A 25775-nucleotide genomic window follows, 5' to 3' on the forward strand; every position below is an offset into this window, starting at 1 on the left:
TTGGCTCAGGGAGTGACTCAGATACAAGGGTCTTTGTGGAAGTTCCCCCTGTCCCAGTCCCAGAACAGAGCCATCACTCAGCTGTCTCCTGCACAGCCTCTGCAGGCTTTTCCCCCTGAGGCCCCAGGCAGTGTTTGGGGAAGGACGATTGGATGACTCACCATGGGATCTGCTTATCTTCAGGTTCTCTGGGTGCCCTGCAGACCTTTGGATCCTGCCACCTTGCTGGACGGGAGGGCTCTCTAGCTCCTGCCAGCCCTTAGAGCCACAGGACCTTGGTCACAACATCTACAGAAGGCCCTGCAGCTGAGTATGAGTTACTGTTGAGAGATGGAGCTGTGAGCACCTGGGCAGGCCAGGTTAAAGACACTGTCCAGGAGAAGGGAACTTGGGATGAAAATTCCCTTCTGAAGGAATCACTCAGACCCCATACCTCTTGTCAGAGCAAAGACTCCCACATAAAAGGAAATAGCTTCATCCCTGAGCCAGAAGCTGAGCAAGACCAAACCTGAAGACGTTACTCTTTCCAGGGACTCTCCATGGCTAAATGAAGGGAGGATGGTTGGCCCAAGATCCAGGGAGAGAGAGTGAAGGGAGAGGTAGGGAGGCCAGAGTCTCACGGCAGGTGCGATAGGCATGTTCTTTCAGGAGAAGGGGGCCTCTTTCTAGCCCAGTGCATTCTGCTATCTTGTGGTATGGGGTGTGGCCCATCTGCTTCTTTATTCTTGCTGGACCTCTCTAGACTTGCTCTCCCGTCATTTTTGGCACCTCACCTGGCCTCTAGGAATGTGATTAGTTCACTCCATCCTGACTCAGAGGCAGAAAATGGCCCTGGATTCTCAGAATGGTGGTGGTGGCAGAATTTATGGACCTACTGTATATAATTTTGTTTTGTTTTGTTTTTTGAGACGGAGTTTCACTCTTGCCACCCAGGCTGGAGTACAATGGCACAATCTCAGAATTACAGACATGCACCACCATGCCCGGCTAATTTTTTTTTTTTTTTTTCGAGACGAAGTCTCACTCTGTCACCCAGGCTGGAGTGCAGTGGCACATTCTCGGCTCACTGCAAGCTCCACCTCCTGGGTTCACGCCATTCTCCTGCCTCAGCCTCCCAGATAGCTGGGACTACAGGTGTGTGCCACCATGCCTGGCTTATTTTTTTTATTTTTAGTAGACACGGGGTTTCACCGTGTTAGCCAGAATGGTCTCAATCTCCTGACCTTGTGATCTGCCCGCCTCGGCCTCCCAAAGTGCTGGGATTACAGGCGTGAGCCACTGTGCCTGTCCTGATTTTTGTATTTTTAGTAGAGATGGAGTTTCACCATGTTGACCAGGCTGGTCTCGAACTTATGACCTCAAGCGATCCACCCACCTCGGCCTCCCAAAGTGCTGGGATTACAGGTATGAATCACCATGCATGGTCAATTCTCTTTTTTTTTTTTCTTTTTTTTGTTTGAGACAGAGTTTCACTCTTGTTGCCCAGGCTGGAGTGCAATGGCGCGATCTCTGCTCACTGCAGCCTCCACCTCCCAGGTTCGAGGGATTCTCCTGCCTCAGCCTCCTGAGTAGCTGGGATTATAGGCACGTGTCACCACGCCTGGCTAATTTTGTACTTTTAGTAGAGATGGGGTTTCACTATGTTGGTCAGGCTTGTCTCGAACTTCCAACCTCAGGTGATACACCTGCCTTGGCCTCCCAAAGTGCTGGGATTATAGGCGTGAGCCACCGCACCCAGCCTTTTGTTTTTAACTAAACATTTTATTTGGAAATTTTTTTCCAAAAAAAAGCAAGAATATTTCTGTGGTCTCCTATGTATTCCTTACCTAGATTCATCTATATAAAGCCATGTTTGCATGTCCTCTCTTTCTATATACAAATATATATGTATATAGATAATTATGTTATATCATAAATATATCATTCCTATTCTTTCTTTAACTACTTAAAACTAACTTGCAGACATGATGCTCCTTTACCCATAAGTACTTCAGGGTATATTTTCTAAGAATAAGAACTTTTTTGTATGTAATCAGTAGTTTTCAAAACCAGGCATTTGACACTGATTACAAAGTCAGTGTTATAATGATTTAATAATCATGATAACTAGATTAATATAGACCATAGACTAGATTAATCCAGTCTACAATCAGATGTCAACTAATACTGTCACTTTATAGCAACTTTTCTTTCTCGCTTTTTTTTATTTTTTGAGACCAAGTCTCGCTCTTGTCACCCAGGTTGGAGAGCAATGGTGCGATCTCGGCTCACTGCAACCTCTGCCTCCCGGGTTCAAATGATTCTCCTGCCTCAGCCTCCTGAGTAGCTGGGATTACAGGTGCCTGCCACCACACCCGGCTAATTTTTGTATTTTTAGTAGAGATGGGGTTTCACCATGTTGGCCAGGCTGGTCTCGAACTCCTGATCTCAGGTGATCTACCTACCTCGGCCTCCCAAAGTGCTGGGATTATAGGGGTGAGCCACTGTGCCCGGGCCTATAGCAACTTTTCTTTTCTTTTTCCATTCCAGGATCTAATCCAGGATCATATGCTGCCTTTAGGTGACACATCCCTTTAGTCTCCTTTAATTAGGAGCAGTTTCTCAGTGTTCATCTTCCATGAAGTCGACATTTTTGAAGAGTATAGGTAGGTTATTTTGTATATTGTAACTCAGTATGGTTTTGTCTGATGTCTCCTCATTGATTAGGTTCAGGTATGCATTTGGGGTGTGAACACCACAGAAGGGATGTTGTACCCTTCACAGTGCATTATATCAGGAGGCACATGATGTCTTATATCTCATTACTGGTCATGTTAACTGATCACTTGACTAAGCGATACTGCCAAGTTTTTCCAAGGCAAAGTTACTTCTTTTCCTTTTATAATCATTAAATGTCTCGGGGTGTGGGGCATTTAGATACTATGGCAACCATGCTTTATGGTCTATGCTTTATGACCTATATAATATTTCAAAGTATTTGAAACAAATAAGAGATAAAGGGTATTTATTTGTTTGTTTATTTATTTATTTAATTTTTGAGACAGGGTCTTACTCTGTCACCTAGGCCAGATTGCAGTAGTGGGATCATGGCTCACTGCAGCTTTGACCTCCTAGGCTCAAGTGATCCCCCCACCTCAGCCTCCTGGGTAGCTGGGACTATAGGTGTGCAACACCATACCTGGCTAATTTTTTATCTTTTTTTGTAGAGACAGGGCTTTGCCATATTGCCCAGGCTGGTCCCTAACTCCTGGCCTCAAATAAGGTGTAAGCCACCACACCCAGCTAAAAGCATGGATTTTTGTACAATATTTACAAAGGGAATTTGCAATTTCCAAGACAGGCCTAGCTCTTAACACTCTGTTCTCTGTTCTCTCTTTCTCCATCTTCTTCCCCCTACATGTCTACAGGTGTCAGATCTTTTCCAAGAACAGCAGAAAATGATCGAATACCAGGTGAGTATCACATTAAGTAGCCCAGTTTTCCTTCCTGGGGAAACTGTCCTAGAGAAAAAAAAAGGTGTGCATTGTAAGTATGTACAGTTTGTACATACAGGCTGGGTTCTCAGGGAAGCTGACTCATAGATGGAGATTTTTCTCACAGGAGGTTTATTAGGCAGGCTCTTAGAACACCTGTAAGACAGTGAGGGAAGCTGGATTGGGCTGAGGGAATTGTTGAACAGAGGCCTTAGTGGATCTTATCCTCTGGAGCTGGGATGGCCTTCAGCATTGTTGTGAATGGAGGCAAGGAGGCTTTTATATTCTGAAATCAACTAATCATTGATTGTAGGCTGCCCCAAGGAGGGTAGATATCCTTGGATGGTGCAGTACCCTTTGGCCAAGGATAATTCTCAGAAAGGTTTTAAGCCGGCCGCTAGGGGTAGCTCATGCCTGTAATCCCAGCACTTTGGGAGGCCAAGGCAGTTGGATCACCTGAGGTCAGGAGTTTGAGACCGCCTGGCCAACATGGTGAAAGCCTGCCTCTATTAAAAATACAAAAATTAGTTGGGCATGTTGGTGGGTGCCTGTAATCCCAGCTACTCGGGAGGCTGAGGCAGGAGAATTGCTTGAACCTGGGAGGTGGAGGTTGCAGTGAGCCAAGATTGCACCATTGCACTCCAGCCTGGGCAACAAGAGCAAAACTCCATCTCAAAATAATAATAATAATAAAGGGTTTTAAGCCTGCAAGAGCCTCCTTTCTATATGTAGATACAGTGGCAAGATACTTAACACATACTGCTGTAACCAACATGTTATCTTTATTTTTTGTAAAGATGGGGTCTTACTTAAAACCATACCATTTTTTTAAACCAGATATGTAGTGCTTCATCGTATGCAAGGGAATATGACTGATTTGACCAGTCCCTCATTTGATGGACATTTGGGTAATTTTCAGACTTGATATTACAAGTAGTGATGCAAGGAACATTCTCTGTTGGATTACCGATGTACAAAGTGGAGAGTCCAAGAGTCAGTAACTGATCTTCCTGGTAGCCCAACAAAAAGGCAAATACAGTTAGCCCAAGATTTGTACTGTTTATAAGGAAGAAGCCTATTGTTATCTCCAGTGGAAAATTAGCATTTCAAGGCAGTTTTTGAAGGTGTTTTCCAAGATGCCTTCTTAGGACTGAAGTAGAAAAGCACAGCTTCTCACAGTGTGGTCCCGGGACCTGGGCGTCTCCTGGGAGCCTGTCGGAAATATGGAACGGCAGGCTCCGCCCCTGGCCTGCTTCATGGGGTGATTTGTAGGTGTAGCCTGGGAATGTGTGTTTAAAAGGCTTTGGATGATCTTTACGCACACAAAAGTATGAAAAACATTGATAGTGATAGTAGACAAAGTTCTTAATAACTAATAAATGCCGAAGTAGGTTTTTTATATTGTTTCCCCTTGGAATAGAGTGTTAGACCCAAGGCAGAACTCCCAGTTTTTCAGGTGACCAAAACTGCCAAGTGCTAGCTCCCCAATGATACGACAATGTTTTCTATCTGTGTCAAAGCTGTAGGAAGTCCTAACTCTTCTGTTGCTTGCGATCCACATATATAATGGAAGGAAATGCTGCATGTCAGTGAGAAGAAAGTGAAAATACAAATGATTTCTTTTTGTTTTCTCTCTTTGTTTTTTTTTTGAGATGGAGTCTCGCTCTGTCGCCCAGGCTGGAGTGCAGTGGTGCAATCTTGGCTCACTGCCAACTCCTCCTCCCGGGTTCACGCCATTCTCCTGCCTCATCCTCCCGAGTAGCTGGGACTACAGGCGCCCGCCACCATGCCCGGCTAATTTTTTGTATTTTTAATAGAGACGGGGTTTCACCGTGTTAGCCAGGATGGTCTCAATCTCCTGACCTCGTGATCCTCCCGCCTCGGCCTCCCAAAGTGCTGGGATTATAGGCGTGAGCCACCGCGCCTGGCCTTTTTTTTTTTTTTTTTGAGATGGAGTCTCGCTCTGTCACACAGGCTGGAGTGCAGTGGCGCGATCTCGGCTCACTGCTTGCAAGCTCTGACTCCCTGGTTCAAGCGATTCTCCTGCCTTAGCCTCCTAAGTAGCTGGGACTACAGGCGCCCACCACCAAACCCAGCTAACTTTTGTATTTTTAGTAGAGACAGGGTTTCGATGGTCTCGATCTCCTGACCTCGTGATCTACCCGCCTCGGCCTCCCAAAGTGCTGGGATTACAGGCGTGAGCCACCGTGCCTGGCCAATATGAATGATTTCTGTTTAAGGGGTCAGAGGGCTGCTTCAAGTGTTCAGAAGCCCTGAATTTGATCCAAGGCAGCTGTAGCCTTGATCTGGACTGAGGAGCAGATGTACTGCCCAGCATTTAAATGACTGTCATTCTTATATGTGTGTTCTAGTTTGGTAGCAAACAGTTACACATCTTATTCCTGGGAATGTCTCAGTGTGAGGTGTTCCCAGCCCCCAAGGGCCCTGTGTCCTGAGAAGACTCCTCCTTTCCCTGAGTTTCTCATTCCTGCCTCCTCCTCCATCCCTTCCCAGTTTCCCATCACAGGAGATGGTGCCATCCCATCGGGCAGGCCGGGACCCTGAGATTTACCCTTGACTTCCTCCCTACTTTTCCCCCTCCTTCTACCCAGTCACCATGCCATGCTAATTTTTAAAAGTTCAGTGATTCTTTTTATTTTTTTGAAACAGAGTCTTACTCACTGGAGCCTTGAACTCCTGGGCTCAAGCGATCCTCCCACTTCAGCCTCCCGAGTAGCTGGGACTATAGGCGCATGCCACTATGCCCAGCTAATTTTTTTATTTTTTGTAAAGATGGGATCTTACTATATTACCCAGGCTGGTCTTGAGCTTCTGGGCTCAAGCGGTCCTCCTGCCTCGGCCTCCCAAAGTGCTGGGATTACAGGCATGAGCTACCACACCCGGCCACAACTTCAGTGATCGCTGCCTCTTCATTCCTGTGTTCTGTGGAAATGGCATGGCTTCCTGGGTGCAGAATTGTATCTTTTCCTGGGAAATATTGACCCAGAGCCTGTCACTGTGCCCTGTGATCAGCCCTGACTGCTGCTCTCTTACTACCCTGGTGTGTTGTTCTGGCGTCAGGGAGGGTGTTTGCTTGGCACCCCCTCTGCGCTGTGCCCTCTATGTGAGTCTTAATGTGTCATGTGCCAGCCTCCATGGCCCCTGCCATGCTTTTGGTCCTGCCTTTAGGCCCATTTGCCTGGGCTACTACTGCTCAGGTGCTGCTGGAAACCCAGCATTCCTCATGGAGGTCTGCAGCCTCCTGAGAATGGGGCGTGGGCCTGGGCTGCTCTCAGAGCCACTTCGGTGCTTCTTTCCTTCGGCCACTCCTGGAGGTGGTAGGCCAGTGGCCCCAGCACTGCAATAGAGCTACCTACCCTACTAAAGCCCACTGCACAGGCACTGAGTCCCCATTTTTTGTCCTTTAGAATTGTTTTCCTTTCTTTTTTTCTTTCTTTTTTTTTTTTTGAGATGGAGTCTCGCTCTGTCGCCCAGGCTGGAGTACAGTGGCACAATCTCGGCTCACTGCAACCTCCGCCTCCCAGGTTCAAGCAATTCTCCTGCCTCAGCCTCCTGAGTAGCTGGAATTATAGGCACGCACCATCACGCCCGGCTAAGTTTTTGTCTTTTTGGTAGAGATGGGGTTTTGCCCTGTTGGCCAGGGTGGTCTTGAACTCCTGACCTCAGGTGATCCACCCGCCTGCGTGCTACCACCCTGGCTAATTTTTGTATTTTTAGTAGAGATGGGGTTTCACCATATCGGCCAGGCTGGTCTTGAACTCCTGACCTCAGGTGATCCACCCTCCTCAGCCTCCCAAAGTGCTGGGATTACAGGCATTAAGCCACCGCTCCTGGCCAGAATTGTTTTCCCTTTCTTACAGATTTCAAAATATTGATTTATATGATTTTTATTCTTAAATAAAATAGGCAAATTTATATAATGGTATTATGTGCCAGGCACTGTTCAAAGGCTTTACACCTTTTAACTAATTTAAACCTCATAGTAATTAAGACACTCATACTATTATTATTTCCATTGAACAGATGAGGAAACTATGGCACAGAGAGGCTAAATAGTTTTCCCAGGGTAGGCTGAGCTGATATTTGAACTCAGGCAGTCCAGCCCCAATCCACTGCTTTGCATCTCATGTTATGGGGTCACATATAGTTAGGGAGCAGTCCACAAGACCCTCACTTCTACACCAACTGCAAGTTTGAGGGTCTCCCTCAAAACACTTTTGGGTTTTCTAATTTACTAGAAGGACTCATAGAACTCACTGAAAGCTGTTATACTCATTGTTACAATTACAGCAAAAGCATACAGGTTAAAATCAACCAAGGCCCTGTGCCGTGGCTCACGCCTGTAATCCCAGCACTTTGAGAGGCCAAGGCAGGCGGATCGCTTGAGGTCAGGAGTTTGAGACCAGCCTGGACAACATGTGTTATGCCCAGACCGTTAGTTCCCCAAAGAAGACCACCAGAGTCCAGAGTCAAAGCCAAGCGGCAAGGATCTTTACTACAAGTTCGAACCTGGTCCCTCCATTCCACAGCATACAAGAGGGCCCTGAACAATGCGAGTGTTTGCTTTTTATAGCCTGAAAGTTACAGGGGAACAAAGGAATTCTTTTGGTTCCCGCTCTTTCAGTAAAACTTTGAACGGCTGTCCCCTTATCGGAGACTTTCCTGGTGGTGTTTGTACTGGGCTCAGGAAGTTTGAGAGATATATGGCGATATGTGGTGGGATGGGAGGATGGGATGTGTTTGTACTGGGCTTGTTTGTTTTGAGCCCGGGGCTGAGGAATGTGCCCGGCTCCTTTCATTTCCCCCCTCTTCTTTTCAGGTATTTTTAGAGCCAATCTTGGGTCTTATAAGTCTGATTCTGTTTCAGCGTTTACAGGTTGGTATTGGGCTCTGAGGACCATGAGCTGTACAGTGTCAAACCTTTCTCTAACGAACCGCAAAATTCTGTTAACAACACAAGGTCCTACGGTAAGCAGAAATAGTAGACTCAGCAGGGGTCCAAGGAAGGGGGCTAACAGAGAAAACATAGATGAGTTCCACCATTGGTCTGCAGCTGAAGCAAACTGCCGTGTTCTTACTTCTGTGCTTAACTTGCGTAACTGTTGGACCCGGTCTTCCACAAGCCCTGATTCATTTATGTAGAAACAACAGTCTTCCTTTAGAAACATACACATACCCCCTTTTACAGCAGTGAGTAGGTCTAAGGCCCTCCGGTTCTGCAAGGTTACCTGTGCTAGGGACGTGAGCTGCCGCTGGAGGGAGGCAAGGGACTCAGCTGACTCCTCCATAGCAACGGCAAATTGTTGGTACAGCTTGTTACTTTCTATGAGGGTGTGACCTAGGGCTCCCCCAGCCAGTCCGGCCGCCATGAAGGATGCGGTGAGGGAGATTCCTGCAATGAGGGGGAGAAATATGGCTCGTGCAGGTCTCGGTCTAGGGTCTGGGTGAATAACAGCACTAGTCCAGTTACCGGTATACCCTAGGAACTCGCCGGCAGTAAGTAGAGTTAACCGGGGAACTAATGTGACAGGAAGACACAGTAGGTTGGTAACTGAGGGGCTTGATAGGTTTTTAGATAATGTTCCATTACACCAGAAGAATATGCCTGACGGAGCCCTTAAGGTGATATTAGGGGGCATTGCAGTGATGTTGCAGAGGCTGGAATTAGTTCCTGAGAAACAGTAGGGAAACTTTTCTTGACTGGGGTTTAGGTATAGTGGCACGTTAGGGATAGGGGCATATGAGAGGTTTCGGTGGTTGTTAGCTTGGGCAGAGGTGGAGGATCCCCATGGCAGGGGGACAGCGGTTAGCGGTGGACGCCCTAGAGTGGCACACAGAAAGCAGCCAGACAGGCTGTGAAGTCCTGTAAGGTTGGCAAGTTCTAATCCTTCTTGCAATAATTTTAACCAGGAAAAAGGACTTAAATCTTGTGTCAGGCGGTTTTCTTGTCGCTGGATATTTCCATGGACCAGGGGCCGTACCTGCACTAGACCCCACCACAGATAGAGGTGACTGCTAGGCCATGTGGAGGTGGAGGAGTAGTATACAGCCCCATGTTGAGGCGTGGTCCAGCGGGAGTTCCCGGGGTCTCTAACTATCCATGTATATGAAAGGTCTCTATCTCGTCTGCGATGGAAGGGCCATCTGGGATCTATCTGTTCTTTTCCACCCCACCATTGGTATTTATGGATGTTACAATAGTTATAAGGGCAGCCGGCACTTTGGTGCCACCAATAGTGCTTACAATTGTATTCAGTCTGATCATACTCGAAGCATATTATTGGTGCCACTGGTTTGGCTACTGGGAAATCGGTAAAATTTAGTAAAATTGGGCTATTGCACCCTGAGGAGGGGCAATCTGCACTGGCCACTAATTTCCCGGGCTTATGAGGTTGCCCAGGGTGGGTTTGGTTTTCATAAAGCCAGAATCTCCAGACAAAGGGATTAGGAGCTGGCTTTATGTTTTCCCCAGCGGCCACTAGGGCGACTAATGTTAGAGTTAGACTACCTAACTGCATGTTTGCAGTGAGCTATGCTGCCGGCGCAGGGTGAGTTTTAAGGGGTTGTTCTTAGTTCTGTCCACAGTCCACGTGTCCGGTGCTTCAGCCGCCGCCGTGATTGGCCCCAGAAGGTCGGAGGTTGGGTCCACTGGCTTGACGTGGGTGTAGTGGATCCACGATGCAATGCCTTCTACCTTCAGGGCGGTGGGTGTGGTCAGGAGTACTTGGAGTGGTCCTTTCCACCTGGGCTCTAGGGTCTCTTGTCGGTGTCGCTTAACCAGGACCCAGTCTCCCGGCTGGTACAGATGGGGGTGTCGGTGAGGGACTGGTCTCATATAGCTCTTTCAGCTTGGGCCAGATTTCTTGGTGAATTTTCTGTAAGGCTTGTAAGGAAAATAAGAATTCAGAGACATTTTCTGTTTCAGACTTAAGCAGGTCATCTTTTAAGCTAGGAACCAGGGGTGGAGGTCTGCCATACATGATTTCGTAAGGGGTAAGGCCCAGTTTGTAAGGGGTATTACGGGCCCGGAACAGAGCATAGGGGAGAAGGACTACCCAATTAGTGCCAGCCTCTATAGTCAATTTAGTTAAGGTCTCTTTTAAGGTCCGATTCATCCTTTCTACCTGTCCTGAACTCTGGGGCCTGTAAGCGCAATGTAGTTTCCAATTTGCCCCAAGGATGGAAGCCAAGTCCTGACTTACCTTAGCGACGAAAGCGGGCCCATTATCTGACCCTATCTGGATGGGGAAGCCATACCTGGGAAAGATATCTTCCAGAATTTTCTTTGCTACGACCTGAGCAGTTTCTCTTTTGGTTGGGAATGCTTCAGTCCACCCTGAAAAAGTATCTACAAAGACAAGTAAGTACCGGTACCCGTACTTTCCTGGCTTTATTTCAGTAAAATCTACTTCCCAGTAGATACCGGGCCTGGTTCCCCTGAGCCTTGTTCCTGTTGCAGCTTGAGATTGGGGGTATGCGTTGTTAAGCTGGCAGACTTTGCAACTTGTCATGATACTGCTGGCCGTCTCAGCTATATGTCTGATTTTGAGCTTGGAGCGTCTGATCAGGTCTATCATCCGCTGGGCCCCCAGGTGGGTGGTTCGGTGGATGTGTTCTAACACCTGTTGTCCTAATTTTTCTGGTAGGATGGTTTGGTCATTAGTATCAGTCCACCACCCATTCTGGATTTGTTTCAGGGGAAGTTTGTCAATCCACTGGAGATCTTGTTCTGAATATTCAGGGAAATATGGCAAGTCCCGGGGGCCCGGGTCAGGGAGCTGGAGTGCAAGTTGTTGGCTGGGAGCCTTCGCCACATTCCTTGCAGTTTGGTCTGCCAGAAAGTTGCCTTGAGCAGTTGGAGTAGTTAGTTTCTGATGCCCTGGGCAATGTACAATGGCTAATTTTTCTGGCCTCCATAGGGCTGTTAGCAGGGCTAGGATCTCTTGCTTGTTTTTTATCTCTTTTCCTTTAGCCGTCAGTAACCCTCGCTCCCTGTAAATGGCCCCATGTATATGCGCCGTTGTAAAAGCATATCGGCTGTCTGTATATACTGTCAGCTTTTTCCCCGCCCCTAAGGTAAGAGCTTGGGTGAGCGCTATCAGTTCGGCCTTCTGGGCCGATGTCCCCGGGGGCAGGGGTTCCGCCCAGATTACCTCAGTCTCTGAAGTTACTGCCGCTCCAGCGTACCTTTGGCCTTGATGCATGAAGCTGCTCCCATCAGTGAACCGGACGAGGTCAGCGTCAGGAAGTGGGTGGTCCTGCAGGTCTTCTTGAACTCCGTGCACCTGAGCTAGTATCTTGGTGCAGTCATGGAGTGGGGCGTCCAGGTCCGGGTTGGGCAGCAGCGAGGCAGGGTTTAAGGTCGTTGGGGGCAGGAAAATTATCCTGAGAGGATTTAGTAGTAGTCCTTGGTAGTGGGTGAGCAGGGCATTACTCATCCATCGATTAGGTGGCTGTTTGAGTACACCTTCGATGGCATGTGGAGTAACGACCCGCAATTCTTGCCCCATGACAAGTTTATCAGCATCTTGCACCATCAGAGCCGTGGCCGCAATCATTCGGAGACAAGGGGGCCACCCGGCAGCCACTGGGCTCTCCCTAATAGGGGACAGGGGCTCTCAGGGATGACCAGGAAAGAATGGGTTACATTTTTGGCTCCGAGGTTTACTGTTCTTTGTGTTGTCCATGGGTATTTCTTAACTCCTGTGGCCCCTTGTACCCACGAGGATTTGGAGGATAATTTCCCATTAGTTTTAACTAAGACCGAGTGTTGTGCTCCCGTATCGAGCAAGAACTGGACTGGGGACCCCTCCACTTGCAAAGTTACCCTAGGTTCGGGGAGGGGGTCCAAACCCTGTCTTTCCTAGTCTTCGTCTTGAGTGACTAGTACGGGTGTAGACCTAGGGGGTCCCTGTCCTCGTGGTTTCTTTTTGGGGCAGTCTCTTACCCAGTGGCCAGCCCCCTTACAGTAGGCACATTGGTCTTTGCTCAGATTATCATGCCGGGGGGGCCGCCTAGGTTGGGTGTACTCTGGCTGTAGATGCTCTTTCTGTACCACTGCTGCCAGGACCTTGGTCATTTTTTCAGTGGCCTTAAATTGCTTTTCCTCTGGAGTATCTCTGTTATTGTAAACCCGCTGGGCTATCTGAAGGAGGTCCTGAATCCGCTTTCCCTCCAAGTCTTCTAATTTCTGGAGTTTTCTCTTAATATCTGGGGCTGCCTGATTTACGAAAGACATTACAACAGCTGCCTGACTTCCTGGTGCCTCTGGATCTATGGGGGTGTACTGTCTAAAAGCTTCCTTTAATCTTTCTAAGTAGGTAGCTGGGCTCTCTGTCTTCCCCTGCAGAATAGAATATACTTTAGCCAAATTAGTGGGCTTGCGAGCAGCTGCCCGGAGACCTGCCATTAGAGTCTGGCGATAAAGGTGTAGCCGTCCCCTACCTTCTGCCGTGTTGTAGTCCCACGCCGGCCTGGTCAGAGGAAAGGTTGCGTTTATGAGGTCGGGGTTGGCAGTCGGTTGACCGTCGTCCCCCGGGACCAGCTTTCTAGCTTCTATCTGTATTCTCTCTCGCTCTTCCGTGGTGAACAAGATTCGGAGGAGCTGCTGACAATCATCCCAAGTGGGCTGGTGGGTGAACATGACACTATCCAGTAAAGCCAGTAAATCTTTGGGGTTGTCTGAAAACCGAGCACTCTGAGTCTTCCAGTTATACAGATCACTGGTGGAGAATGGCCAGTACTGGAGCCTGGGGATTCCTGTGTCATCTGGGGGTCCTATTTCCCAAAGGGGTAAAGCCACCATGGAGTCAGACGGCTGAGGGGGGCTAGTCCGCGAAGTGCGCCCTCGCGTCCGCCCCGCCGGCCCTTCAAAGTTACTTTCCCTTTCAGCGGGCCCGTGTGTGCCGGCCGCCTCCCGTCCGCCTGCTCCCTCCCGCAGCTCAGCCAGGGGGGCTGGGGCCTGGGGCCCGGAGGGATACGGAGGGGGTTCTGTGAACAGTGGCTCCCCGCTGTCAGGTAGAACAGGATGGGGGGGGGGCAGTTGGTTGCTTGGATTTTAGTGGTCGAGCAACCAGTGCCTTACAGGGTTCAGAGGCTAATTGGAAAGGGGACAGCCAAGGAGGCGGGTTCTCAACAAGGTCCTGCCATATAAGGATATATGGGATTTGATCTAAGTGGCCCGCACGCCCAGGTAGGAAAATCTTGGACTTTACCCTAGTGATGACAGCAAGTCGGAAGGTCCCTTCGGGTGGCCACCCCACATCAAAGGCAGGCCATTTGGAGCAACACAGAGTAATTAGCTTTCCTTTCCTGATTTCTATACCAAGATCATGGCCCCTTGCTCTAACTTCTTTGAAATTACTCATAAGGAGAGAGAGGGGAGTGCTCTGGGTATTACCCATCCTGTAATAATTTGTAGTCTCTTCCTATAAAGGAATGTGGGTTTGAATCCCTGTAAAGGAAATCTGATCTGACTTATTAATGATATCTAATCGCAGGCGCACTTTGGCAGCCCTGGTCAGAGTTAGGTGCCTGGATCGCGGTCGCGCTGGGGCAGCCCAGATCAGAGACAGCTGCTGCCCGCCAAACCGGGGCAGTTCAGATCGCAAGCGCGCACTGGAAGCCCGGGTCAGAGTTAGCTGCCTGGATCGCGGTCGCGCTGGGGCAGCCCAGATCAGAGACAGCTGCTGCCCGCCAAACCGGGGCAGTTCAGATCGCAAGCGCGCACCGGAAGCCCGGGTCAGAGTTAGCTGCCTGGATCGCGGTCGCGCTGGGGCAGCCCAGATCAGAGACAGCTGCTGCCCGCCAAACCGGGGCAGTTCAGATCGCAAGCGCGCACCGGAAGCCCGTGTCAGAGTTAGCTGCATGGATCGTGGTCGCGCTGGGGCAGCCCAGATCAGAGACAGCTGCTGCCCGCCAAACCGGGGCAGTTCAGATCGCAAGCGCGCACCGGAAGCCCGGGTCAGAGTTAGCTGCCTGGATCGCGGTCGCGCTGGGGCAGCCCAGATCAGAGACAGCTGCTGCCCGCCAAACCGGGGCAGCTCAGATCAGAGACAGCTGCTGCCCGCCAAACCGGGGCAGCTCAGATCAGAGACAGCTGCTGCCTGCCAAACCGGGGCAGCTCAGATTGCAATATAGATCAGATGAGAGCCAGGGGACGTCTCCCACCGGTCTCCGCTGGCCGTCCTATAACGCGTCCGCCAGGACTGTGCCAGCTCCAGTTTCAGACCTCGTGAGTCACAGATTCGGATTCAGAACAGACACAGACAGACAAACGGAGACGAGCCAGCTCACCTATCAGTAGATCGATCCTAGCAGATCCGTTGACCAGGGGTCTGGTGGGCTTGGGGAATCCCGGACGGGCCCCCAGATGTTATGCCCAGACCGTTAGTTCCCCAAAGAAGACCACCAGAGTCCAGAGTCAAAGCCAAGCGGCAAGGATCTTTACTACAAGTTCGAACCTGGTCCCTCCATTCCACAGCATACAAGAGGGCCCTGAACAATGCGAGTGTTTGCTTTTTATAGCCTGAAAGTTACAGGGGAACAAAGGAATTCTTTTGGTTCCCGCTCTTTCAGTAAAACTTTGAACGGCTGTCCCCTTATCGGAGACTTTCCTGGTGGTGTTTGTACTGGGCTCAGGAAGTTTGAGAGATATATGGCGATATGTGGTGGGATGGGAGGATGGGATGTGTTTGTACTGGGCTTGTTTGTTTTGAGCCCGGGGCTGAGGAATGTGCTCGGCTCCTTTCACATGGTGAAACCCTGTCTCTACTAAAAAAAAAAAAATGCAAAAATTAGCTGGGCGTGGTAGTGTGTGCCTGTAGTCCTAGCTACTCAGGAGGCTGAGGCAGGAGAATCGCTTGAGCCCAGAAGACGGAGGTTGCAGTGAGCTGAGACTGCGCCACTGCACTCCAGCCTGGGCAACACAGCAAGACTCCATCTCAAAATAAATAAATAAATTAATTAATTAATTAAGTAAAATCAACAAAGAGAAGCGGCTCATGAAGCAGAGTTTAGGAGAGTTCCACCCATAGAACTTCTGTCCTCTCCTATGGAAGTCCCAAACAGTGCTACGTCCTCCCAGCAGTAATGTGTGCCAATACAGACGGAGCCTTGCCAACCAGGAAAGTGCACCTAAGCTCTGGTGTCCACTTTTTGTTGGTGGTTGATCATGTAGAAAGGCTTAACTGTTCCCACCACTGACCTCAGTTTCCAGCCCTTCCAAGAGGTTGAGCTGATGCCTGTGACCCAAAGCCCTCATTATAAACCACATCATTAGACTATCTAGTGTGGCCCAAGACCACTAGGTAAACAAGGACACTCTTAGGGCATTCCAAGAGTATAGAAATTACTTCCCAGGAGCTGAGGGCAAAGGCCACACCTCTCTTTTGGCAAGGTCAAATTCTTTACCACACAGTCACTTAAAGACAGGATCACCAGGACCTTCCTAGGCTGGTACCCATGGGTCTCCCTCAGTGACTGTCCTGCTCCTTCGCAACTTATGCTGGCATCTCCAGGGCTATCAGCTTTTTAGAGAACTTTTGTTCTCTGTGCCCATAACCCGAGGCCTGCCAGGCGGTCAAGACTTCTTCTTTTCAGACTACTCCTCCTTTGGATCTCCTGCTGAACTCATCTTCTGCTGGCTTCTTAAATATTAGTGTCCCTTGGAGCTCTGGCCTGGGCACCCTGCTCACCTCGTCTTGCAGAGGAATCTCACTTTTGTGCTGATGCTCAGCATTTTAGCTCCATTCCTGATCTTGCTCCTGACACAAAACCCACATGTCCACGTGGTCCCCAGGCAGGTCCAGCACAACAGCCTCCTCTTTGTTCCTTGTGGTTTCCTCATCTCCAGGTGTGTCGCCATCATCACCGGGTTGCCTTCAAGATACCTGGGTGTTATCCTGCCCCTACCCTCTTTCCCTCCCACAACCAGTTAAGGTGCAGGTTCTGCTCTTCTTTTTGTTTTGTTTTGTTGTTTTAATTTTTTAAAAATGTTTGTGGGTACTAGTAGGTGTGTGTATTTATGGGCATATGTTTTGGTACAGGCATCATGCAATGTGAAATTATCACACCATGCAGAATGGGGTCTGCTCTTCTTTACAGCGTTCCATCTTTCTCTAACGGTTACTGTCCTGCTTGTGAACATCACCTTTCACCCAGGTTACTATAGGGTCTTTCCTCTCACGTCCCTCCAGGTCACCCACCACACTTCTCTTTCCATCCATTGACTTTAAAACTGCCGTGAGTTTACATTGAAAGTGCATCTCTTGTAGGCAGCATTTTTTTTTAAATTCAGTCTGATGATCTCTGCCTTTTTGGAATGTTTAGTCTGAGACAGAGTCTATTCTATCACCCAGGGTAGAGTACAGTGGCACTATCTGGGCTCACTGAAACCTCTGCCTCCCAGCTTCAAGCGATTCTCCTGCCTCAGCCTCCTGAGTAGCTGGGATTACAGGCACGCACAACCACACCTGGCTAATTTTTGTATTTTTAGTAGAGGTAGGATTTTGCCATGTTAGCCAGGCTGGTCTCGAACTCCTGACCTTAAGTGATCTGCCTGCCTCAGCCTCCTGAAGTGCTGGGATTACAGTGGTGAGCCACCATGCCTGGCCTGGAGTGTTCAGTTTATGAAGGGGTGGGTTGCCCCTCCACACCTGTGGGTGTTTCTCGTTAGGTGGAACGAGAGACTTGGAAAAGAAAAAGACACAAAGTATAGAGAAAGAAATAAGGGGGCCCAGGGGACCAGTGTTCAGCATACGGAGGATCCCGCCAGCCTCTGAGTTCTCTTAGTATTTATTGATCATTCCTGGGTGTTTCTCGGAGAGGGGGATGTGGCAGGGTCATAGGATAATAATGGAGAGAAGGTCAGCAGATAAACATGTGAACAAAGGTCTCTGCATCATAAACAAGGTAAAGAATTAAGTGCTGTGCTTTAGATATGCATACACATAAACTTCTCAATGCCTTACAGAGCAGTATTGTTGCCTGCATGTCCCACCTCCAGCCCTAAGGCGGTTTTCCCCTATCTCAGTAGATGGAACATACAATCGGGTTTTATACCGAGACATTCCATTGCCCAGGGACGGGCAGGAGACAGATGCCTTCCTCTTGTCTCAACTGCAAAGAGGCGTTCCTTCCTCTTTTACTAATCTTCCTCAGCACAGACCCTTTATGGGTGTCCGGCTGGGGGACGGTCAGGTCTTTCCCTTCCCACGAGGCCATATTTCAGACTATCACATGGGGAGAAACCTTGGATAATACCTGGCTTTCCTAGGCAGAGGTCCCTGCGGCCTTCCGCAGTGTTTGTGTCCCGGGTACTTGAGATTAGGGAGTGGTGATGACTCTTAAGGAGCATGCTGCCTTCAAGCATCTGTTTAACAAAGCACATCCTGCACAGCCCTTAATCCATTTAACCCTGAGTTGACACAGCACATGTCTCAGAGAGCACGGGGTTGGGGGTAAGGTTATAGATTAACAGCATCTCAAGGCAGAAGAATTTTTCTTAGTACAGAACAAAATGGAGTCTCCTATGTCTACTTCTTTCTACACAGACACAGTAACAATCTGATCTCTCTTTCTTTTCCCCACAATTTATATTAAATTACATTACATTTAATGTTTATTAAATTACATTATTGGTATGGTTGGATTTGTATCTGTCATTTTAGTGTCTGTTTTCTGTTTATCCCATCTACTCTTTTGTTCCTCTATTTCTTCTTTCCTCTCTTTTGTTGTGCTAGTGTGCATGAATGGAACATTTTTCAGAATTCTGTTTATTTAGATCAGGCACACCTCACATTATGATTTTAGTGGTTACTTCAGGGATACAATATATATCTTACTTTTCACAGTTTATTTAGAGTTATCATTATACCACTTCACATAGAATGCAAGAAGCTCACCTCATGCCTTCTAGAATATACTTTCTGTATACACTTCTTGGATAGAGTTTCCATTGTCCTAAAGTCCATCATTTTTTTTTGTTTGTTTGTTTGAGTCAGAGTCTCACCCTGTCCTCTAGGCTGGAGTGCAGTGGCACAATCTCAGCTCACTGCAACCTCTGCCTCCTGGGTTCTAGAGATTCTCCTGCCTCAGCCTCCTGAGTAGCTGGGACTACAGGCGCCCGCCACCACGCCCAGATAATTTTTCTATTTTTAGTACAGACGGGGTTTCACCATGTTGGCCAGGCTGGTCTCGAACACCTGACCTCAGGTGATCCACCCACCTCGGCCTCCCAAAGTGCTGGGATTACAGGGGTGAGCCACCGCGCCCGGCCCTAAAGTCCATCATTTCATTGCCGGCCGACCTCTGCATAATTTTCTCTTGTTACTAAGTAACTTGCCACCCCTAAAATCACCGTTTTGCCCCCCGGCCTTTGTTCCCACTGCTCCCCTGCGTAGAATGCAGTTTTCCATCTTCCTGCGGAGGAGACTCAGCTTTCCATATCCCTGGGCTCTGAAGCCTAACCAGACCCTGAAAAATTTAACAGACCATTCGCTTCTGTGTATGCCATAGCCTAGATGTCCTGCCATCACAGCTCTTGTGACATTTTTACCCTGATGGCTTTACATGTTGCTGTCTCTGTGCCAGACAGTGAGCTCCTTGAGGTCAGGACCCATCTATGACTGTGACCCCAGCAACACACAGTGGGTCTTCAATGTTTGTTGACTCAAAGTATGGATGGCAATGGTACATAGCTTCCAATGTGATTTTCGTTTTCCCCACCATATATAACACAAAGCCAAGAATATAAAAGGCCTTCCAGATAGATAATAAGCTCTAACTTATAAACATTATAAAAATCAGCACCATCTCTTGCACAAATTTTTTTTTGTTTGTTTTTTTTGAGATGGACTCCTGCTCTAGCCCAGGCTGCAGTGTAGTGGTGCGATCTCGGCTCACTGCAACCTCCGTCTCTTAGATTCAAGTGATTCTCCCACCTCAGCCTCCCAAGTAGCTGGGATTACAAGTGTGCACCACCATGCCTGGCGAATTTTTGTATTTTTAGTATAGACGGGGTTTCACCACATTTGCCAGGCTGATCTTGAACTCCTGATCCTCCCACCTTGGCCTCCCAAAGTGCACGGGATTATAGGCATGAGCCACCATGCCTGGCCCTGCACAAACATTTTTTTTCGACATGACTCAATGTCATTTTTGTTTCAACAGATACCTGTGTCATTCAAAGATGTGGTTGTGGGCTTCACCCAAGAGGAGTGGCACCAGCTGAGTCCTGCTCAGAGGGCCCTGTACCGGGATGTGATGCTGGAAACCTATAGCAACCTCGTCTCAGTGGGTAAGAACATCCTCACCATACAATGCAGATTATGTTCGAATGACCACCTTTCCTTTCTCAGTTGCTAAAAGCAACTGGAGTACTTTGGGAGGCCAAGGCAGGTGGATCACCTGAGGTCAGGAGTTTGAAACCTGCCTGGCCAGCATGGTGAAATCCTGAAACCCCATCTCTACTAAAAATACAAATATTATCCAGGTGTGGTGGCGGGCGCCTGTAATCCCAGCTACTCAGGAGGCTAAGGCAGGAGAATTGCTTGAACCCGGGAGGCAGAGGTTGCAGTGAGCCGATATTGCACCATTGCACTCTAGCCTGGGCAACAAGAGCGAAACTGTCTCAAAAAATAAAAATTAAAAAAAAGCAACGGAAGTACTCTAGAACTTCTGAAATATTTATTTAATAATTATCTAGCACTTTCTATGTGCCAGAAATTGTTTTAGCCACTTTAAAAATATTAACTCATTTCATTCTCATAAAAGCCTTATGAGGTAGTTACTATTAGTACCACTTTTTTACACATTTGGAAATTGAGGTACAGAGAGGTGAAGTAACTTGCCCAGAGTCACCCAGCTAGTAGATAGCAGAGTCAGGATTTGAACCTCAGCATTCTGGCAGCACAGAATGCATTCTTACCTTGTGCTGCTGCCTCAGTGGGTGTGGCTTGAGTTTCCGTGGTCCTGGATTACTAATCCCATTTGGTTCTGGACAAGGTGTGTGTTTAGTCCCCTCCCAAGTATAACATCTATTGTGCAGCCTTTAAAGCTGCCTGAGAGGCCCTGAAGACCAAGGAGCTCAGCCCAAGACCTGCATCAATTTCCCCGGAACAGGTTATGAAGGCACCAAACCAGATGTGATCCTCAGGCTGGAGCAGGAAGAAGCACCATGGATTGGTGAGGCAGCATGCCCGGGCTGCCACTGTTGGGGTAAGTGTGATAAATCTAGCAAAAAGGGTACTGAAGGAGGCTGGCACCTTTGGAATTTTGTTCAGCATTCTTCTCTTAAAAGCCTTGACAGTCCTCCGAGAGCTTCAGCCACATTAATGACTCTTCAACCTCCATGCAATCCCACCGCCCATATCTGAGTGTTTTTCTCGGCTCTACTTGATTGCACCTCTGCCCTTATGTGCTTGGTCCATCTCTCTCCAGAATCTTTCCCATGCAGGTATTCTTACAAATAAAAGCTTCTATGATTCTCCTGTTCCTGCTTCCTATTCTCTGTTGTGACACTTTCCAGATAAAATGCTTCAGAGCTACCTGCTTTCCCTAATTTCTGTGCTCAAATTTAAATCACTCCCATAGACAGATGACTGTGGGATCAGAGAAGAGGAAGCAGTGAATTCCATGTTGGGGTGGGGAGGTGTGAAGGAAATGGCTGAGCTGGGCCCATCTTAACCACTGCTGATTAACCCTCAGACTCACTGCCCCTCTCCCTTCAGCTCTGTAAGACATTCCAGCAATATCCATTGTACCCTGAGGGCTGATGGATGGCCCACTCTTAGGGATGCCTCTGAACTTCTGCTTCTGGCGCTCTCTGGAGTGTGTTCCTCCATTAAACTGTACTCTTCAGCTGTCCTGAGACTGTGGTATCCCGGTTATCAGTTGCCCTCCTCTTCTTTTCTTCTCCTCTTCTGAAAATTTCATAACTGCAAATTCCACAAGAATGTATCTAGTCAGCCTCCGTTTTTCCAGCTACTCTGTTACTATCTATTTCCCTGGCTCAAACCCAGCATTTTCCTTCCAAGGAACAATTGCATTTTCTGTTTTCCATAACTTGGTTCTCTTTCCAGTGGTGTAATCCTCTCAAAGAACTCACCCATTCTGAGAGTACATGATTCTCACAACCAGCCCCTTTGCCATGTTGGGCCCTTTTTTCCCCCTTGCACTGCCCACCCCCACATTTAACCAGTCTGTGGATTACACTACAGGTGTGCACTTACCCTGTTCTTTGTGTGTCAAAAACTAAAATCATCTTTATTTGTCCTTGCTACCCCTGCCACACACACACTCACACTCACACACACACACACACATGCACACACACACACCACTTCATCTTGCTTATTATTCCAGGGCTTTGCTACCGTGTGGTCATTTTGAATCTTCTGCCTTTACCACTGACTCTAACTGTTCCATTCATATGTGTGGTTTTGTTGATTTTTTTTCTTCTGAGAAATGGCTTTAAATCTTCCTCTCTGCTTTTTTTTTTTCTTTTTGAGACAGTGTCTCACTCTGTCACCCAGGCTGGAGTGCAGTGGCATGATCATGGCTCACTGCAGCCTTGACCTCCTGGGCTCAAGCGATCCTCCCACCTCTGAACCTCCCGAGTAACTGGGATTATATTCACGCGCTACCACACCTGGCTAATTTTCATTTTTTTTGTAGAGAAGGGGTTTTGCAGTGCCACTCAGGCTGGTCTCAAACTCCTGGGCTCAAGCAGTCCACCTGCTTTGGCTTCCCAAAGTGCTGGATTTACTGGCATGAGCCACCATGCCCAGTCCTTCTCCACTTTTTTTTGTTGTTGTTGTTCAGATGAAGTCTTGTTCTGTCACCCAGGCTGGAATGCAGTGGTGCCATCTCAGCTCACTGCAACCTCCGCCTCCTGGGTTTAAGCAATTCTCTGCCTCAGCCTCCGGAGTAGCTGGGATTACAGGCACGTGCCACCACCCCGGGCTAATTTTTGTATTTTTAGTAGAGATGGGGTTTCACCATCTTGGCCAGGCTGGTCTTGATCTCCTGACCTCGTGATCCACCCGCCTTAGCCTCCCAAAGTGCTGGGATTACTGGCGTGAGCCACTGCACCCAGCCCCACTTTTAATTTTCCACTGATATCTCCTAAAATGAGACCCAGATTATCTCATGACTGAATGTCTTTAAGTGAGGGGTTATTAATTATTTTTGTGCCATGGACTTCTTAGGCATTCTTTTGAAGGCTATAGACCTCACTTCTATGTATAAAAATACAATAACGTTCATAAGATTATAAAATAAATGACTAAAGTACAGTAATTATCAAAATAAGAAGCTAGAAAATAGTTATAAAAAAAAATTTTTTTTTTTTTTTAGATGGAGTTTCACTCTGTCGCCCAGGCTGGAGTGCAATGGCATGATCTCAGCTCACTGCAGCCTCCTCCTCCTGGGTTCAAGCGATTCTCCTGCCCCAGCCTCCCGAGTAGCTGGGACTATAGGTGTGTGCCACCACGCCCAGCTTATTTTCTATTTTTAGTAGGGACTGGGTTTCATCATGTTGGTCAGGCTGGTCTTGAACTCCTGACCTCAGATGATGCACCTGCCTCGGCCTCCCAAAGTGCTGGGATTACAGGTGTGAGCCACCGCGCCCAGCTTCAAAATATTTTCAAAATGTGCAATATAATAGTAGATGTACTTTTTCATTTATACATTAATGAGGCCTAGCATCAGGTCTAATAACTGTCATGATCTCAAAGAAGAGATGATTATAAACATAATAATGTGACATGAAAATAACAATATTCACAAACTAGTACCAAGTCCCAGGAGCCACTAATACCACTGTGTTTTGTTGCTTATATTCATATTCAAAGGAAATGTTCAATTGTAGTTGGAACTCAGTGAAAACAAAAATGTAATTTCTTTTCTATCAAAGTTCACAAGCCCCTGTTTTCTGCCTACCAAGTTAAGAACTCTTGCTTAAGTCCTAGTTAGCTTTGTTGATTTTATTTTTTAATCTGGTTCACCTTAGAGTGCTTTACCGTTTATATTGTAACTAACTAGCCCAACATGATATTCCCTTGGATGACTGCTATACCAGTGCTTGTTAAGCTCCAAGGTGTTTGGAGTCACCGGGGCATCTTGTTAAAATGCAGAGTCTGATTAAGTAGGTCTGGGGCGGTGCCTTAGATTCTGCACATCTAACAAGCTCCAAGTAAGGCCAAAATTGCCACTTGAAGACCCACATGCTGGATAGCAAGGTACTGTATAACATTTAACCTTCTTTCTTCTGTAACAGGGATCAGCAAACTGTGGCCTACCGATTGGCCACCTGCTTTGTGAATAAAATTTTATTAGAACACAACCACATTCTTATGTTTACATGTTGTCTATATTTTCACGGTATGGCGGGAGAGTTGAGTCATTGTGACGGAGACCATATGGCCCACAAAGCCTTTACTTTCTGACTCCTTAAGAATAAGTTTGCCAGCCTCTGCTCTGTAATATCCTATTTTCTTTGAAATTATTGGTCTCTATACTCTATGATATATTGAATTCCATTTGTGCCAGTGTTCAGAATCCTCTTTACTCATAGAACTCTCTTCCCTGCGTTTGTGCTTTGGGTTATGGTTCATGTTCTCTATTTGTGTGCTGTGCACTCTTTAAATTTTGAGAGCATTTCTTAAGTAGTATGAAGTTTCATAAGGATGATTCACTATACTTTCTCCAGAAGACATCTGGCGAGTTAATATCCAGAGGAAAAGACGGCAAGACATGCTTTTGAGGCAAGGCGCAGCCATAAGCAAGAAAACATTGCCCAAGGAAAAAAGCTGTGAATATAGTAAGTTTGGGAAAATATCACTTCTGAGCACTGATCTTTTTTCTTCAATCCAGAGCCCTAGTAACTGGAACCCTTGTGGAAAGAATTTGAACCATAATTTAGACTTGATTGGTTTTAAGAGAAACTGTGCAAAAAAGCAAGATGAGTGTTATGCTTATGGGAAATTGCTTCAGCATATAAATCATGGTAGACGACCTAATGGAGAAAAGCCCCGGGGTTGCAGTCACTGTGAGAAAGCTTTCACCCAGAACCCGGCACTTATGTATAAACCAGCAGTAAGTGATTCTCTCTTGTACAAACGGAAGAGGGTTCCACCTACAGAAAAACCCCACGTCTGTAGTGAGTGTGGGAAAGCCTTCTGCTACAAGTCTGAATTCATTAGGCATCAGAGAAGTCACACTGGGGAGAAGCCTTATGGCTGCACTGACTGTGGGAAAGCCTTCTCACATAAGTCAACCCTCATCAAACACCAGAGAATTCACACTGGGGTAAGACCCTTTGAATGTTTTTTTTGTGGGAAAGCCTTTACCCAGAAGTCACACCGCACAGAACATCAGAGAACACACACAGGAGAGAGACCCTTTGTCTGCAGTGAATGCGGGAAATCGTTTGGTGAGAAGTCATACCTCAATGTACATCGAAAAATGCACACAGGAGAAAGACCCTATCGTTGCAGAGAATGTGGAAAATCCTTCAGCCAGAAGTCATGCCTCAATAAACATTGGAGAACTCACACAGGAGAGAAGCCCTATGGGTGCAATGAATGTGGGAAAGCTTTCTACCAGAAGCCAAACCTCAGCAGACATCAGAAAATTCATGCTCGGAAGAATGCCTATAGGAATGAAAACTTCATAATTGTGGGAAATACTTGAGCAAAATATCTGGTTTCATGGTATGTAGGGAATTATTTTTTATTTTTTATTTTTTTGAGTTGGAATCTCGCTTTGTCACCCAGGCTGGAGTGCAGTGGCGCGATCTTGGCTCACTGCAAGCTCTGCCTCCCGGGTTCACGCCATTCTCCTACCTCAGCCTCCCGAGTAGCTGGGACTACAGGTGCCCACCACCATGCCTGGCTAATTTTTTTTTGTATTTTTAGTAGAGACGGGGTTTCACCATGTTAGCCAGGATGGTCTCGATCTCCTGACCTTGTGATCTGCCCGCCTTGTCCTCCCAAAGTGCTGGGATTACAGGCGTGAGCCACCGCGCCTGGCCGGTATGTAGGGAATTTATCCTTAGGAGAAATCTTATCATTTTAATGAATTTGAACAGTGTGTTTTTATTTTATTTATTTATTTATTTTGAGTTGTATTCTCTGTTTCCCAGGCTGGAGTGCAATGGCACTATCTCGGCTCACTGTAACCTCAGCCTCCCAGGTTCAAGCAATTCTCCTGCCTCAGCCTCCCAAGTAGCTGGGATTACAGGCACCTGCCACCACGCCTGGCTAATTTTTGTATTTTTAG

At 47.6% G+C, this 25775-nt stretch overlaps 1 protein-coding gene across 6 annotated transcripts in view; it reads left to right on the forward strand.

Annotated features, from left to right (window-relative positions):
- The window catches only part of ZNF793 (zinc finger protein 793), a 44621-nt gene that overhangs the window by 13973 nt on the left and 4873 nt on the right, over positions 1-25775 (forward strand). For 2 of the 6 annotated variants that reach the window (XM_063800087.1, XM_063800088.1), the window contains exons 3-7: positions 2530-2645; positions 3408-3452; positions 19665-19791; positions 20616-20711; positions 24205-25271. In XM_063800087.1, coding sequence (XP_063656157.1) covers positions 3438-3452; positions 19665-19791; positions 20616-20711; positions 24205-25187 — 1221 coding nt within the window. In that variant the 5' untranslated portion in view covers positions 2530-2645; positions 3408-3437 and the 3' untranslated portion in view covers positions 25188-25271. Of the gene's footprint in view, positions 1-1311; positions 1405-2529; positions 2646-3407; positions 3453-8361; positions 8463-19664; positions 19792-20615; positions 20712-24204; positions 25272-25775 lie in introns of those variants that run through there. The other 4 variants (XM_063800089.1, XM_054672378.2, XR_010153429.1 and 1 more) reach the window with 4 other exon arrangements.

The sequence above is a fragment of the Pan troglodytes genome, chromosome 20 (genome assembly GCF_028858775.2).
Source record: "Pan troglodytes isolate AG18354 chromosome 20, NHGRI_mPanTro3-v2.0_pri, whole genome shotgun sequence".
NCBI lineage: Eukaryota > Metazoa > Chordata > Mammalia > Primates > Hominidae > Pan > Pan troglodytes.